Here is an 18,309-nt window from a genome sequence, read left to right on the forward strand (position 1 = left end):
GCTAGAGGTTGGGAATGAAGAGTAGAGCCATGGGGGTGGCTTGCTGGAATGGTGGCTATTACCTAGTGATTACTACCCTTACTCAATAAGCCTTCGCACGGTTAATGCAACCCCAACATTGCTCTCTGCTTCAACGGCAAGGGGCAATGCAGAAAAGAGGATTTGCATTCAGATAACAACCAACAAGGACTAAACTTCACAATCTGGGTAAACAATTAAGCGTGGGGATAGCTTGCGTATTACGGCGGTTACTACCCTACACCAATTAAGCCTGATACATCACTTTGAATGCATATACAGTGTTGTTCTCTGCTTCTACGGCGGGGGAAATGTGGAAAACAGGTTTTACAGTCAGACAACATCCAACAAGGCACTGATCTGTGCAGTCTGGGTAAACAAGCAGCAGGGTAACTTGCTTGATGCGGTAGTTATTACCCTTAACCATTAAGCCTTATGCTCACCTTTGATGCAACTCCAACATTACTCTATGCATCAATGGCAGGGGATGGCAGGAAATTTGAATCAAACCAACAAGGGCCCTGAAATTGGTAGCTGATGAAATAGATAAGTATGGGAAAATATGTGTGGAAGCTTGCTGGGCAGACTAGATGGGCCGATTGGTCTTTTTCTGCTGTCATATCTATGTTTCTATGAATATACACGATTGCAGACCAAGTTCATGCAAACATATTCCATGCATATTTATCAAGGATATCCTGAGTGGCTACGGAGGTCCTGAGGACAGATTTTGAATGCCACAGCTAAGAAATTTCCTGAAGATTTGTCTTTTTAAACCTGTTTGGACAGATCCGTGTACCACTGTGAGTCTATGCTCTGCCAGTCTTCTTTAAATCTTGGATTATGGCTCAGAAGTACAGTGCCACCACAGACGGACCTGGGTGTGCTGCCTAATATCATTTACAGTCTACTCCTATGGCTTTGGCACAACACAATCTTATGAGGAGAAAAATCTTTAAAGCTAATTCCTTCCTTCTGGTTCTGGGAATGTCCTGCAGAAGCCATACTAATAACTACTCACTGAAGAGGCCTGTTAGAGGGTATTTCCCATGCCGGGCCTGACAGAGAAAGGTCAGACAGGTCATGGGACTCACCAGTCTCAGAGAAAAAGCACCTTACAGAGCAGGAACCTGCACAAACAAACAATTTATAGAACATCTCTGATCTTTCTGTTTTCACTTCAATTCCACCTCAGGCAGAAGCTTCATGTGCTAGGATTTCAATACTGCCCATATCAAATGTTTGTATTATCCATGTGATACAAATACAACATCCCTGATTCCAGGTACGAAGAATAAGTCTGACTTGAGCTTCTGGAAAGTGAATGAGAGCACAAAGAATGAAGAGATAGTCAAGGATAATTAAACTAGCGATAGGTACTAAACCGAAAAGACAGGGCAACATTTCCAGTCTGAAAACTGAGCCCTAGCAATTCTCTGACTTCTAAAAAAGGGGGCCTGTGTGGTCTTTCAAAGTTCATGGGTCACAAGTTCATTAAAAAGGTCTCACAATTTACAAAAATTCCTTTCCAAAAAAGGAATGGCTAAGATACCCGTTTCAGGCCTGAAAGAATGAGCATGCAAGCAAGTTTGAAGCAGGTCCTCTCCCAGGAGCCGCTTTAAGGATCAGGCACATGTGCCACAGCTCTATCTGTGCATCTTTCAGCAACTGGAGTTTTTGCTTAGTGCCAAATCTTGCACCATTTCAAATTGTGCAAGAAACTTATTTGCCTTAATTTCTGTCAACTTTTTGGGGTAATTGTCTTTTTTGTGACATGGAGTAAACTGCAAGAATTTTCGGCCAAACCTTAAATCTGATGCAAATGTAGGCCTCACCATGCCTGCAAAACACCAGCTGTTTCTCTGCCTGATCTATTTATCGACCTACATGGATTTCTGCGTTGCAGTACAGGCACACAAAAATTTGAAGCTTGCGAGCAGTAGCAGCAGCCATCAAGGCTTCAACTGCAGCTTCTAGGGATGTGCATTCATTTAAAACGAATGGGTAATCTGAACCAAACCATTCTTGTTTCAGTTCTTTTTACCCAAAACAAATGCATGCTCCCTACAATAAACCATAAATATTTAGTGTTTTTTCAATTCAGCAAGTAGTGTGCACTATTTGCCAAGAAATTAAAAAAAAAAAACTGGGGCCTACCCAGCAGGACCAAGTCAAACTCAGTCAGGGCCTCCCTGAGCGCCTCCGACCCCAAGATGCTGGGGCCTGGGTTTACCCAAAACAAAAATATTTGGTCTGCACATGCCTTCTAGCCACTGCTTCAAAGCTTTGATGACCGGCGCTACTGCTCATGTTCTTTAAACTTGAGCTAATCTAACCTCTTTTCTCCAGTATATGCACACAATCTTCCGAGACCTGGAAGAAAGTAAAACACGACGGGTGTGTGTAGAGAGAGAGAGTTTGCAGAGAGTACAATTACACTTCTACCCATCCAGGAGAGAGGCGTATTGATGTGCTCAGGTGATAATGGGTGCATACTCCAGAGACTAAGAGAGAAGAGTGAAAAAGGTTGTGGAAGAGCCAGGACTGAGATCTGCTGAGAATTCTGCAGCGTTGCTCATGACCGACCCCAACTTATTGTAAATCCTACCATTACTAACTTGCCACCTTTACCAGAACATTATTCTTGATGAGCAATCTAGTTGGTCATTTATGAAGCTGGCAACAAAATAAAAGCTGCTGGCAGAGGCAAAAATGTTAGGAGTTAGAAACTAAATCTCAGAGAAAGACTGCTACAGGCATTGCCTGTGGAAGGGACCCCTGTAGCCTCAAAAGCTTGCATAGTAAAGCTTTTTGGGATCCTAATAAAAAAGGTTATCATCTCTCCTCAAATGCTTTCTAGATTTTCTTTCAACAAATGTTTGTTTGTGGAGGGCTTTCATGATACATTTTTCCCAATTTTAGTTTTTAATTCAAAACACCATAGCCCGCCTTTACCAACTGCAAAAGGTCTGAAGGCAGTGGAAAAATCAGAGCAATACCAGAGTAGCATTACATACCAAAGGCCTTAACTATATAGGTCACCAAAATCATTTAATATCAAGAGAAAAAATGTTTTAAAATCAAGTCCCTCAGGAAGGACTGCCACAGACGAGGCCCAGACATGCAGACAATCCCTGCCGATCTAAGCAGGAGCACAGAGCCTAAAGCACGACAGAGGGGCGCGTTCCAGCTGAGCCCCCTTGTAAGCGGGCCTTCCCATCTGAAAACAAAACAAAACAAAACAAAAAACTCAGCACATGTGTAGCAAACCTTCCATACCATTGCAACACTAATTCCAGGAACTCAAACAGCAATAGCCCTTCCTATGAAAAGGCAGCAGTGCAGCACCAATGCATGTCCTAGTGATAATAAGAAAATGCAACAAAGAAGATTGATACAAATCCCTACCTACTAGTAAAATACCTCAGCTCAGTCACACATACAGATCCAGCCTTCACCAAACACAGAATAAGAGACCACAAATTCCAAATGTGGAGACAAAAACTGGAATGGAAACCTCAAAAAGCCACTCTGCATGCAGTGCAAAACTGGAGAGCTAGAAACAGAAATACAAATCCTCCTACACTAAGCAAAGTACAAAGAGAAGAAATGCACATTCCCCTGCCTGACATATTATGGCTCTGGCACCCTGTCACTCCCCTTCCATGCCTCCATCATCCTTCACTTTTCCCCCAATTACTCCCTTTCAATCATCCGCTCACACTCCTATCCCTGCCCAGCATTCCTGGCCCCCACATCCTCTTCCTCATACTCCCTCTCTCCCCTGCTTCTCTCCCTATCCCCTTCACCCCATCTCCCTGCCTGCCCAGATACCCCAATCCCCTGTTTCCCATCCATTCCTGCTCAGCAGCCCCCACACTTCGCCCTCCGTTCCACCTTCATCTTCCCAGCATCCCCATCCTCCTTTCCCCCACCCTCCACAGGGTAAAGAGATCAGCAGCAGCATCGCTCCCAGACTCTGCAGGGGAAGATAAAGTTTGTGTCTCATCAGGCCCAGAACAGCAGGAGCTGGCAATGTCTCGCTCTGATCTGGGTGAAGGAGGAAACAGCCTCCCACTGGGCCAGAAAGAAGAGAAGGAAGTGAGAGTAGCCTCCCATCAGGCCCAAGAGAAGGCAACCAACTCCCACCCGGGCTGATAAGGAGGCAGCCACGTGCTGGCCCTGCGACACCTCCCAGGACCTCGCGACACACCCGTCGAGAACCACTGCCTTAGAGGAGCAAGGTCATGAGAAAAGAGGGAGTCACATGTTAGTAGCAGGACCCAGTCCTGTAGCTGGGACCTTCTCTCCAGGAGTCTTTTCACACTAAGAATGCATCTTCAAGGCTGTATATTCAGGAAGGCAAGAATAGGACGACCATTACTGGCAACTTGGCTAGCAGCCTTGGTATTTTGCCTGCCTGGTCAAGGGTAGCAGACCTCGTACATTGTCTACACAGGATCTTAGAATGTTTTGGGCAGAATACAGCTCTCATGGTCCACGTAAGTACCAATGACAAAAGAAGGTGCTGGAGGCTAAGTTAGGCTGATAGATTGGAAGCTAAAATCCAGGACCCCTAGAAATGTTTCCAGTTCCACAATAAGCACCAGAATCTCAATGCATGGATGAAACAATGGTGCATGAAGGAGAGCGTCCGATTTTATTAGAAACTAGAAAACCTTTTGGGAAGCGGGGAACCTATTCTGGTGGGATGAGTTCCACCTTAACCAAAATGGAACCTAAGGGCTGCTAATAATTGAAAAGGAAATAGAATAATACTGTGGGAGAAGCAGACAGTCGCTCAGGAGTGCACAGTTAAGAGAGGGATATCTACAGAGGATACCATCAGAAAGGGGAAATGAGAATAACCTGACAGTGCAGGGCAGATGAGAAAATAAAGAAAATAAACTAATATCAAACTATTTGAATCAACTGTAAGCAGGTTATGAAAAAGAATATATTTAAATGTGTCTGCAAATGCCAGAAGTCTAAAAAATAAGATGGGAGACCGAATAGGCATCTCAGACGTGCTGAAAAAAAAAACACACCACAATGGGACACAGTAATCAAAATGACAGAGCAGATCAAATTGGCATTATATGTTAAGAAGTCCATGGAATTAAATGATCCTGCAGGAAATAAACTTATCTTCTCTGGAATCTGTGTGGATAGAAATTCCACGCGTGATGGGGAGGCGTACAGAAGTGGGGATGGGAAACCAGATTATGGAATGCTAAACGCGCTGCCAAATGTGGAAACAATAATGGCAGATTTCAATTACCCAATATCAATTGGATAAGTGTCTCATCAGGGCAGAAATTGTTTCATAGCACAAATGGTCCTACAATACATGAAAGGGGGTACTATTTTAGTTCTAGTTTTCAGTGCAATGCAGGATCTGGTGCAAAATGTAATGGTGGTGGAGCTGCTTGGTCATTGTAACCATAATGCAGTCAAATTTGAGATAAATAGCAAGGCTGATTTGGAGAAACCCATCACTTATCCCTGGGCGTAAGCAATAAGAAATGGATCTACTCTTTGGTAACTGTTGAGTACTTTCTAGAGATCCGGACAGCCCACTGCTGGGTTCAGTGGCCCCTTGGTATGAGCCAGCCTTCACTCTGCAACTCATTACCTCTCCTCTCATTCAGAGCACTGGGTAGAAATCACATTGCATCAACACCCGCCGTGGGCCTTTGCGATTAGGTGCTACAACCCAAGAAAGATATCTAGGTGTCATAGTGGATAACACATTGAAATCGTCGGTACAGTGTGCTGCGGCAGTCAAAAAAGCAAACAGAATGTTGGGAATTATTAGAAAGGGAATGGTGAATAAAACGGAAAATGTCATAATGCCTCTGTATCGTTCCATGGTGAGACCCCACCTTGAATACTGTGTACAATTCTGGTCGCCACATCTCAAAAAAGATATAATTGCGATGGAGAAGGTACAGAGAAGGGCTACCAAAATGATAAGGGGAATGGAACAGCTCCCCTATGAGGAAAGACTAAAGAGGTTAGGACTTTTCAGCTTGGAGAAGAGACGACTGAGGGGGGATATGATAGAGGTGTTTAAAATCATGAGAGGTCTAGAACGGGTAGATGTGAATCTGTTATTTACTCTTTCGGATAGTTGAAAGACTAGGGGGCACTCCATGAAGTTAGCATAGGGCACATTTAAAACTAATCGGAGAAAGTTCTTTTTTACTCAACGCACAATTAAACTCTGGAATTTGTTGCCAGAGGATGTGGTTAGTGCAGTTAGTATAGCTGTGTTTAAAAAAGGATTGGATAAGTTCTTGGAGGAGAAGTCCATTACCTGCTATTAAGTTCACCTAGAGAATAGCCACTGCCATTAGCAATGGTAACATGGAATAGACTTAGCTTTTGGGTACTTGCCAGGTTCTTATGGCCTGGATTGGCCACTGTTGGAAACAGGATGCTGGGCTTGATGGACCCTTTGTCTGACCCAATATGGCATTTTCTTAAATAAACTGAGCGCCCTTGGTAAGGAACCTAGAACATTTGACTGGGTTAGAAACTGCCTGAGTAGGAAGTGACAAAGAGTAGTGGTAAACAGAGTTTTCTCTGAGAAGGGGGTTGTTACTAGCAGTGTGCCTCCAGGATCAGTCCCTGGACTAGTACTTTTCAACATTTGAGTGAGCGACATAAAAATTGTTGGAGAATGATTGTCTTTCTGCCGATTACACCAAAATCTGTAACAGGATGGATAGTCAGGAAGGTGTGAAAAACATGAGGAAGAGATCTAGCAGCTAAGATTTAATGCTAAAAAATGCAGAGTAGTGCATTTAGGATGCAAAATCCCTAGAGAAAGGAATAGGATTGGAGGCAAGGAAAAGTGGAATCTGAGGTGATTATATCTGATGAGCTTAAGGTGGCCAAACAGGTGGATAAAGCGACAGTAAAAGCCAGAAAGATGCTTGGCTGCATAGGGAGAGGAATGGTCAGCAGAAAAAGGGAGGTGATATTGCCCTTGTATAATTTCCTGGTGAGACCTCACTTGGAATACTGTGTACAATTCTGGAGACCGCACCTTCAAAGGGATATAAATAGGATGGAGTTGGTCCAGAGAGTAGCTACTAAAATGGCCAGTGGTCTTCGTTCTAAAGCTCTTGGGGACAGGCAAAGATCTAAATATGTGCACTCTGGGGGAAAGGCAAGATAGGGGAGACATAATATGATTGAGTCATTCAAATACCTTAAAGGTTTTCATGCACAGGGTGACCTTTTTCAATGGAAGAGAGGCCCTAGAGGAGTCATAGGATGAGAGTGAAAGGGGCTAGACTCAGGAGTGATCTTACAAAATATTTCTTTACAGAGAAGGTGGTGTATACATGGTACAACCTCCTAGGGGAAATAGAGGAGACAAAAACAGTATCTGAATTCAAGAAAGCATGGGATACAGGGGATCTCTAAGGAGTCAATGGGAATTATAATGGCAGACTAGATGGGCCATATGGTCTTCTTCTGCCATCATGTTTCTATGTTTCTAACAAAATTTCCTCAAATCTTGTCTTGATTGGACTGTAAGCCCCAAGCTATAAGGGCTGTCTCTTTGTGAATCTGCATATTTCTAGCAGCACTATAGAAATTTGTAGTAAGCCTAGGATTATGACGTGCAAACTTGAGGGATATTTAGCAAGCATCTATGACACAGCTGAAGAAAATCCAGGTGCCTAAAATTTAGTGCCCATCACCTCTCAAAGGAGCCCAGGCAACTGATGTCAGGACAGTGGCCAGGAAGAGCCACCAGGCTGCAGAAGAGAGGAAGTGGGGGAGAAAGACCATTTTGGGCTTTGTAAACACTGCTGGATTTTAGGGATGTACAACCAGAAAATTAGTTTTTATTTTCATTATTTGGGGGGAGGGGTTCGGTTCGTTTCCATTGTAGTGCACACTAAAAACAAGAACAAGCCAATGTACATCCCTAGTGGATTTTAAGAAAGCACAGTGCCATCATGTCAGCGCAGTGAGAGGAACACAACGCTATGGGATGCTTCAGTGTGACAACTGTCAATTTTTCACTACTCCACTAAGAGTTAGACACACACCAGAAGAGCATTCATTATTTCGAATGAAACATCTGCCTCACCCTCTCATCGAATGCAGGGGTTCCTGTGGGAGCACTAGGGCTAAGCTGTGACCCATACACACTAGGGGTCTTTCCAGATGGGGGGAGGGAAGGAATAGCCTTTTGAGGTCCTCTGGTCAATATCCAGCTCAGGAAAAATTCACATCACACTCTATATTATGGTTTTTCAAAAAACAAACAATCTAGCCTTTTACCGGTTAACTCGATGCATATGGGATGTCAAATTGTGTCCTCAAGTCCTTGAAGGATTTAAAGACAGCCCCCGTCCAAATCTGCATCAAGTCTCCAGTGGCGCGTATCTAGAGGCTCGGTGGCTTGGGACAGAATAGGATTAAGCACAAACGGGCCAATGCAAGAGTATGCACAGCCCAGTGCACAGCTCAATGAGCAGTTGGACGCGTATCCATAACCCCAATGCAATAAGGGGGGGGAATCAGCGCGTCAAAAACAAAAGCATAGCTAATAGCGTTCATCACATATAAATGCGTCCGTTTTACTAACCCGCGCACAGCCACATCTCCTGGGTGTCCCATGCCAGGGACGCGCTAGGGACGCTCGTTCGCTTATTGCATCGGTCACCCGGGAGAGGCGATCGTGCGGGCCCATGTTTTTATCGCATCGGCCTGTAAAGGAGATAAAGGGGAAATAAGGGTAAGCTCTCAACCGAACAATTTATTTGCAAAGCGCCGGATCTGCAAAGTTTGGGAAACGATTGGGTTATGATGTGGTATTTTAGTGACCAGGGAAGAGCTGGCAGGATGGCAAACAGCTGCGAGCTTTAAGCATCTGCAGCCCAATGTATGTTTCAGCAGTCTGCCTTACGAGGGACACACGTCTTCAGTCTGGACGATCAATCCTACAAGGAAGATGTCTCTCTTGCTAGGGTGATCTGTTAAATGGCTGTGAAATTTTCCTTCTAAACAAATCTAAATTGTATCCAGATCCTGGTGCTTAAACATTCCACTACAAAAAAAAAAATTCTCTCTCACCTGCAATGGATTTATTTAGTCAAATATATAGCCTGCCCTACAAACTAAACCTGCTTAAGGCTTAAAGACTGCAGCAAAATACATTCTTAAAGGGAGGTAAACATGACAACTGCAGGGGCCTCGCATGGCTGCTCGCAACCGACATGTAGTCACGTTGACTCACACAAGTATTAAACTATGACGACAGATCGTGCAGCGTCTGCTTATAATAATGAACTGAATGAACAGAGGACAGCAAACCAATAAGGTCAGCGTAATAACCTCAGTATGGCCAACAGTTTGACATGTCAGTCAGGAGGAGGGAGTCCCAGGTACTGCACAAAAAAAGGGAGGGGGGGGGGGAAGGTGTTAAACCCAGGTAGTTGCAAGTGAAGGATCACGGCACTACCACCACAGCATGGGAAGGCCAAAATAACAATAAAATAGTGTGGTTAACTGTCTCATTATGGGCCCAATACAATAAGCTGCTCTGGGCTGTGCACACAGCTTGCGTGTGCAAGCTTTACTCCCGGTGCAGCAACGAGTTTGGCACACAAGAAAATGTGCACAACGGGTTTGCACGGCTTAGTGCTCCTCCATTTATAGGCCATGTTAATGAAAGCATCAGCTTTTAAGCCACAATACAGAGAGGCACATAAACTTAACGCATGGTTTATGCTCAGAAGACAAGACCAAAAATGTTTTACATGCATAAAACATTTGTACCTGTATTTTGTGCATGGTAAACATGTCTTCTGCGCACACTGGGGCCGATGTAATAAGGTGCGCTGAAGCTGCCGCGGGTTTCTGTGCAGATGTACGTGTGTTTTCCCGCGCAAAGCCCTATACGGGGATGTAATAAGGGTTTTGTGCGTGGAAAAAAAAAAAAGCATGTATGATTGCGCCTACAGACCTGCGGTTTTTCCTGCATGAATGCATGCTAACGGCATGCAAAGGAGGAGATTAGCTAATCATAGGCAATGCAGGGAGCTGCGCTAATGTTAGTGTGGGCTTTGCCATGGTCAGGGCACAGATTAAGTATCAGCGCTGAAACTCGGGGGGGGGGGGGGGGGGGGCCTATGTCGGCATCTGAGCGAACCGAAAATCACTTTGCTGAGCACCTATCTCGGTGTCCGAGTGACCAGCTTAGCTAGGCGCTGGAATGGCCAACTTAGGTAGGTGCTTCCCTAGGCGCTGAGAGCTGATCTGAGCACCTAGCTCATTGCCCAAGCAGCCAGATACATGGCCAGAAGAGTGCCTGAGCAGCAAGGTAAGCTAGGTGCCTTTCTGGGCGCCCAATCGTGCAGATTTTTCTGCCACGAACAGAAAAGCATGAGCGGCCTGATAAGCACCTGGCTGAACACCTCTCTCGGCTTCAGAGTAGCCACTTTTCACGGCAACCGAGGTAGGCGCTTCCCTGGGCAGACAGATACACGGCCAGAAGAGCAGCAAGATTGTTATGAATTAGCATCTCTGAAAATATTTGTTCTGTTTTCTGCAGCACAGTTATTTGAAATATTAAAGACAATTTCCAGGGTCATGCTTTCACTTAATAGGGAGACCCGTTTGCTCGCTCACTTGCTTTTATGTGCGGATTATCAGCGCGGGTTCTGAGCGAAGATGCGGCCGCTTATTACCTAGGCCCTGTACCATGCTTAGGTATGCAGATTTCTGTGCCCAAATAATTTGCATAATTTATATTTTTTACATCCCACAGAAGCAGCGGCTTCAGCCGCACCAAAACCCGCACAGATAACCTGCGCCTGTTTTGCCGCAGGTCTTATTACATCGGCCCCATTGTCAGGTAAGCATGTTTTTATTTATTTCTATCTATCTATCTATCTATCTATATATCTATCTATCTATCTATCCCGGCTTTCACGACCAAAGGTTGCATCAAGTCGGTTTACATTTAACAAGTCGTGTAATAAACATAGAACTAGGGTAATTGAACTGGTGCAGAAAATAATAGTTACAATGAACAAGGAAATTACCAACTGGGATAGGAGGAGAAAAGAGAAAAGGGACAGGAATATTTACATAGTAAAACGCATTTACAGTGAATATTTACATAGTATGCAATAAAGGATCTGTGTCAAGAGGACACTTTTTGTCAAGTTTTGGGTTTGTTTTGTTTTTTTAATAACTCCTGATGCACTAGCATACCATTAGCTTAGTGCATCGGGAAGTAAATTGATTTTTGTATACAAGTTAAGAAATTGAGCTGAATTTCAGCACACAGTTTTAACATGCAACTTATTACATCAGCCCCTATAATGTTCCGTGAGCCTTGGAGAAACAAGCTTAGTGAATCAGGTCTTTAAGTGAAATGAAAGAGCTCTGTGATTTCAAATGTCTCCAACTATTACAGATCAGAGCTGCTAGATTTCTGATAGGGGTCAAATGAACTGACCATAAAAGGTCCAGTTTGCACCAGTTGCAATGGCTACTGGTTGACAACAGAATTACATTCAAAACTGCTTTGTTTTTCAATGCATTAAATCAACAAGCCCGCTGAGTATCTCTTCCATCTTCTGTTCTTCTACACTCCAACAAAATAACTCTGGTCCTCCAAAATGGCCCTCCAGTCCACCCCTCCTCTAGCTTTGGCCAGATTAACTTGCACAAGCCTTCATGCATTCAGCTGCTATGCCTTAAAAATTTGGACTTCTACCCTTACCTTCACAAAAAAAAATCTCTCTCTCTCAGTGCTTGGCTTTTGGGCCAGGCCTTCCCCTAAAATTACAATGGAGACACTCTTCTTTCCACTACATGTATACCAGAATTTTCTGATCAAGAACCCCCAATCCCATCAACCACAGGCTACTCCTACTTATCTTATCCGTACTACCTTTGCACTAAATGCTTGCCTTATCATATTTGCATCTGTAATCTTGTGCCTATCTTTATATTCTTGTTATCTAATTGACCAGCCAGACCCACAGGTTCATTAACCCTCAAACTATATATATATGCCCTAACCACACATTTAAATGCTCTTTGATCTTTACTGCAGATTATGGTTTTAATTGTAGTTTTGATTGTAACCTGCATTGAGATTTACTTAGAAAAGGTGGAATATCAAATGTTTATACATAACTTATGCTTGAACCTCTCATTTAATTATCCATGCTAATCAATGGTGTACTATTTCGTTTTACTCTGTTAAACTAATTCTTCTTCTTTCAATTGTCCTGTACTGTAATCCCCTGGGTTACACTGTAAACCAGTACAATAAGACTTTATCTTGAGCATCGGTATATTAAAAGAATTTAAATAAAATAAATAAATGTCAGCAAGATTTTTTTTCAATATTTCAAAGGTCCATTCTGCAATCAGTACAACACTGCATGAAGAGACCATATCTCATGCCACTGGAGATCAATTATGATACCGAGGCAAACAGCTGCCCACAGGGGAACCACAGGGTTTCTGGCTTAAAGAATTTAGGAAAATGTAATAGGAGCATATTAAACTAGTAGAGGGGAGGGTTACTACATACTGCTGTGTGCTTTTGAAATTCTGAGCCATACACAGTGGATAAAAGTTTCTTATAAACATTACCAACTGCTCATTTGTGAGCATCATGTAGTCCTGGCAGTGCTTGGCACTGAATCAATAAGAACAAAAGAAAAAATGTCCTACATTAAATTTCATGCTTAGTTTTCTTTAAAGATTATATTAAAAGGCATGGTCAGGGGCATAAGAAAATCATGACTTTATTAATCTTCAATGCACTCCATGAAATGCATCTCACTAACAGCTGAAATTCTATTTACAGTACAAGGCACCCTGCTACCAAATCAGTTTCCTGGTTTTGCTATTCCTGGAACAAAATGACACATTCAGAGCAAAAACTTGAAATGTGCTGTCACAAAGATGAGCTCCAGTACTGTAATTCCAGAAAATAAACTTTTTTATTAATATATTTCAAAACTGTTACAATAACCATCTGATCAGGTCACTTGCTCCGGGATGCACAGAGAAATAAATGCCCAATTTGAAAGCCGCATTACAATAAGGAGAGGGCCTTGCCTTAAGTTCCCCGCTAACAGATCTCAGGGATAAGGTGAATCAAGGAGGCAGAAAAGGAAAACTTTTACCAGAGGGAAATGGACTGAGAGGGCTGGGCATGCCTAGCCCTTGCCCCCTCGGGCTCTTTGAGGCAGACCCAGGCATAGGCATGCACGATCCCAGGGGGAGCCATGCTTAGTTTGCAGGAAATCGTTTTCCACCAGAGGCCCCCGCCTGGGAAGGGCCCGGGCTGCGGTAACCGTCCCCCTCCCCATTAGCCGCCGAGCGTGGCCTGGAGCCTCCCCCCGTACCTCGCCGGCCTCCTTCTCCAGCGTCATGCCCATGCTCCGCAGGCCCTCCTGCAGCTCGGCGATCTCCACTTTGCCATCCTTGTTGCGGTCCAGGTAGCTGAAGAGATCCGCGTACTTGGCGGAGTCGTCGCTGGCCGCCGCCTCCTCCTGCCCCTGGGCGCAGCGCGCCTCGTGCAGCAGCCGCAGCAGCATCGTCGCCGGACCTCAGCGGGGCATCCCCCGGGCCAGAAAGAGAGGCAGAGGGAGGAGGGGAGGGAGCGGGGAGCCGAGCTCCGAGGAAGAGGCGGGCGATCGGGCACCGCCCCAGTGCGAGGAGGGCGGCGGGAGCTGGGGCGGGAGCTTCTCCCCGCCCGCCCGGGGGAGCAGCACCGTCCGCTCTTTGCCAGCTCCGGCCCCCTCGGTGATCAGAGCGCCCGACGAGCAAGCGGCGTCGGTGGGGCTGAACAGCGGCTGGTGATGGATCGGGGACAAACAGGAAGCGTTTGCGGCCATGGCTGTCCTGCAGGCCGCTGCTACAGAGGGGAAACAAGAGGCCCCGCCCCACCCCCGGGGTCGTCGGCCTGCTGGAGAGGCGCATCCCTTTCCACCCCACAGCTCCTCAAAATGGTGGCTCTGTCTATGATTTAAAATGCGGGGGCAGGGCTGGCAGAGAGTGTCAGGAATAATCTTTGTAGGTTTCTTGGAAGATGGCAACCGTGCCACACCCCCAGGAACCTTGCCCCCTGCATTGGCCCTAGGGGAGTAGCAAAGTGTGTTTCTTGTACACCTTCCGCTTCCTGCCCTCGCCCTCCTCACCTGCGGCCTGCTTCACTAATATCACCCAACTAACGCCGGCCATGCAGATCGCCCTCATTTGCTGGCAGGGGTTGGAAACCACACCAGCACTGTAGCCCTCGCCATCACAGGGCAGGCCGTACGACACAGGAGATGTTATTGGCTGCCTGCCAAACATGGAGGAGCCCTGAATATGATGAACATGCCCTGGCAGTGCCCTTCTGATGACTCTAAGCAGATGCATCACAAGTTGCAACTACTTTGTTTGGTGGCAGGTTTATTTTTTTGAGTGTGCCGTTCTCGACCAGGCCACATGATGCTAAATGAAATGTTTTAAGTGAAGGCTGACAAAGTTGGGCTGGCTATGGTTTGGCTACACAATGATTGCTGGCGATTTTCAGCCATAATCACTGACCAGAACCTTTTTAAACTGCAGCTAATTTGCTTTTCATGAATTTTCTGCAGTCCAAAACTTCAGGGGGGGGGGGGGGAAGATGCCACATGCCTTTGAGAATTTTCAAAACTTGTGAGCTAGCACTTCTTGCAGGTTTCAAAAATACTCATGGAGCAGAAAGTGGGCAGTTGGTGGAGCTCATCCCACCAGCTGCTAAAGAAACCAGGCTTCTACCCACCTAACTTAAACTGGGGTGGCTGGCGATGCTGATCCTACCAACCCCCAAAGAGAGGAAAGAGCCAGGCCCATAATCTGTGGGGAAGGTAGCAGAGAAACAATGGTGCGTGTGGCAGAGAGAAGGTCAGCACAGTCACAAGCCCCCCTCTTTCCCCACAACCAGCTAGTGGCTTCCTGCCCTGGTACCTTTTTACGTACTTATTTATTTTTACGAACTCGCCTCAGTTGCCGATAATTTTCAGTGCCAAAAACATTGTCCACCTGTTTTCTCTCTTAGATTTTTGCACCTTCCTTACCTCTTCCTTCAGGCTTCCTTTTGCTTAGAAACATAGAAACATAGAAATGACTGCAGAAGAAGACCAAACGGCCCATCCAGTCTGCCCAGCAAGCTTCACATTTTTTTCTCATACTTATCTGTTTCTCTTAGCTCTTTGGTTCTATTTCCCTTCCACACCCACCATTAATGTAGAGAGCAGTGATGGAGCTGCAACCAAGTGAAATATCAAGCTTGATTAGTTATGGGTAGTAGGGGAAGTAACCGCCGCAATAAGCAAGCTACACCCATGCTTATTTGTTTTACCCAGACTGTGTTATTCAGCCCTTATTGGTTGTTTTTCTTCTCCCCTGCTGTTGAAGCAGGGAGCTATGCTGGATATGCTTGTAGTATCAGTTTTTCTTCTCCCCTGCCGTTGAAGCAGAGAGCTATGCTGGATATGCGTGAAGTATCAGTTTTTCTTCTCCCCTGCCGTTGAAGCAGAGAGCTATGCTGGATATGCGTGAAGTATCAGGTTTTCTTCTCCCCTGCCGTTGAAGCAGGGAGCTATGCTGGATATGCGTGAAGTATCAGTTTTTCTTCTCCCCTGCCGTTGAAGAGGAGAGCTATGCTGGATATGCATTGAAAGTGAAGTATCAGGCTTATTTGGTTTGGGGTAGTAACCGCCGTAACAAGCCAGCTACTCCCCACTTTGTGAGTGCAAATCCTTTTTTCCACATTTCCTCTTGCTGTTGTAGCTTAGAGCTCCCTTTCATCCTTCTCTTTCATCCTTCCATTACACAGTCCCAGCTTCTGCCCCCCCCCCCCCCACACACACACACACACACTCTCTCTCCCCGATTTGTTATGATGTGGCAACTGCTGTACTGATGGATTTTGGCTAACGCACAGCCCTTAAGTACTGTCCATGCTGGTGCTAGGCCTCCCCATACCCTTCCCCTGAGACTCTGGGGGCTTAGTCCCTGAGCTTATTGCAGTCAGATCAGAGGATACTGTTGTTGGAACAAGTCAGCCTGCACTCACAGGTTCCCCTGGAAGCTTGGAGGGGGAAGGCCTGTGAGCGCAGGCCAGTTTAATCCCCACAGTGATCATAGTCAGGATATCATCACTGGAGTGGAGTCTCTGAGGTCCTGCGGAGGGATGGTGGAAGGGGGAAGAGTACAGCATTCTGGGGCAAGATTGGTTGTCCCCAGGGAGGGGGAAAGGGCAGAAACTTTGCAGGACGGGCCTAGTGAACATGCATAAGTTCAGCCCTGAACTGCTTAAGAATTTTACCTCTCACCATGGGATCCTATAAACTCCCTCTCCCCCGCTATCTGTAGCTGCTCTTTTGCTCCCACTGTTACCTCTCAGGCCAGCCCAATAGCAGCTACCTGCTTCTTTTCTCCTTCCTGATCAGAGGCCAATGCAATAATCCGTGCATTAATGAACTCTGCTGGATTTCAGCACACAGTTTTAAAGCACAGATTCAAATTTTTAACTCTCGATGCAGCAAGCTACTGATATGCTAATGCATCAGGAGTTAAAAAGTGCATAGACTGAGTTAAAATGTGTATTCAGCACAGACTGAATGCACATTTATTTTAACTCTAGATTGGGAGAAACAGGGAAGAAAGAGATCATGCTGAGAGTAAAAAAAAAAAAAAAGATAGCCATATAAATCATACTTATTGGCGCTTCCTAAAAGTGCAAACCACTCTTGTGGGAGAGGGAACCCTCCCGAGCACAGGTTGCACGTGGGAAGGGAAATTTGTATTGCAATGATGCCACTACCTCCCACAGTCCGGTGGAAATTATGTCATTGCTGCAGGCCAGATAAGGCTTCCGGGTCGTAGTATGAACACCTCTGATTTAGGCAGTCTTGTTCTCCAAATTATGACTATTCTATAAATATTCTTTCTTTTTTTTAAACTTTTTAAGAAATCGCACACAGCCAAATCCACATTAACACACAAACTCAGGGTGTTATACAATACTACAGGAAATAGAGAGAAATATGTTGTCATCCATTTTACAGCTATCATACAATATATCAGACCAATTGTGATATACCATAAAACCTCCAATAACATTTCCAGATAGAGTCATGCTTGAACTTAAGATCCATTAAATAGCAACGTAACTTCTCAATATCAGCTATGGATCTAGTCTGGGATCTCCAACTATCCAAACTAGGGTTAGTTTTCCAAGTAGCGGCAATTGTGAACCGGGTGGCCAGAAGCAATTGGATGACTAGAGCCCTATTTTTAACAGGGACCCCCAACCCTCCCCACTTACTAAGTAGGCCCAGAGCCCTGGACAGGTGAAAGGGATTCTCGATAATATCCGATATTTCCTGTGTCCCTGCTGCTCAGAACTGGCTGGTTCCTGGGCATTCCCACCACATGTGCAGATACGTACCCAGACTGCCACATTCCCCCCAACAACTGTGATTCGTATCAGCAAATATGTCAGCGAAGTAATTAGGCTTTAGATGGGCCCTATGAAGTAGGCGAATCATCAATTCCACTCTTTTAATGCAAATAGAATTTTTATGGGTGAAAACCCAACGGTGTTTCCAATGTCTTTTAGTAAAGTTAAGCTTCAAGTCAACATTCCATTTGTCAATTAATCAGGGATCAGTGCTATCTCCAAATTTGGCTGCATAATACCCCGATACACAACTGAAACGCCATGCCACTGTTAGGAAAGCTCTGTGTTAGAGGTGGGAGGTAGCAATCTGTTCTGGAACTGGTGCTAGGAGTGGCAATCTGTAATATTTCGCTATGTGATGGCAGGAGCAATCAGATAGGAGTTAGCAATCTTGTTAGAATCTGTGTTGCGGGCTCCTAAAGGAGGAGGAGTCAGCACTCTTGCAGTGTTTCAGATAGTGTCTTGCTAAGGAGTAGCAATCTGTAATGAATCTGATATAGTGGTGGGTGGATCCCTGGGCAGGTGGCAGATGACCATGCCCCCGGGAGAATATCCCAAGAGGGACCACCGGCTAGGCTTGAGTATGGAGACAGACACACATAGTTCTTTTATTAAACAGGTTTTGAAACCACCAGAGGTGGCAGTAGTGAGCTGATATGCCCAGCAGGGCTGTAGTCCCTCAGGTACTGGAACAGTGATCCAGGATGGCTGAGCTGTTGAAAAACTGTAGAAAGTGAGTAGGCAGAGTTCATGAACAGAGCTAGATGACAAAACTCACATAAGGTCTCAAGGAA

General features: G+C 45.3%; 1 protein-coding gene across 1 annotated transcript in view; it reads right to left on the reverse strand.

The window, feature by feature from the left end:
- The window catches only part of SLC25A24 (solute carrier family 25 member 24), an 80,858-nt gene extending 66,729 nt beyond the window's left edge, over positions 1-14,129 (reverse strand). Inside the window, 1 exon segment of the mRNA XM_029617795.1 lies at positions 13,425-14,129. Coding sequence (XP_029473655.1) covers positions 13,425-13,616 — 192 coding nt within the window. The 5' untranslated portion in view covers positions 13,617-14,129.
- Positions 14,130-18,309: the final 4,180 nt, after the last annotated feature.

Source organism: Rhinatrema bivittatum, chromosome 10, assembly GCF_901001135.1.
Source record: "Rhinatrema bivittatum chromosome 10, aRhiBiv1.1, whole genome shotgun sequence".
Lineage (NCBI taxonomy): Eukaryota > Metazoa > Chordata > Amphibia > Gymnophiona > Rhinatrematidae > Rhinatrema > Rhinatrema bivittatum.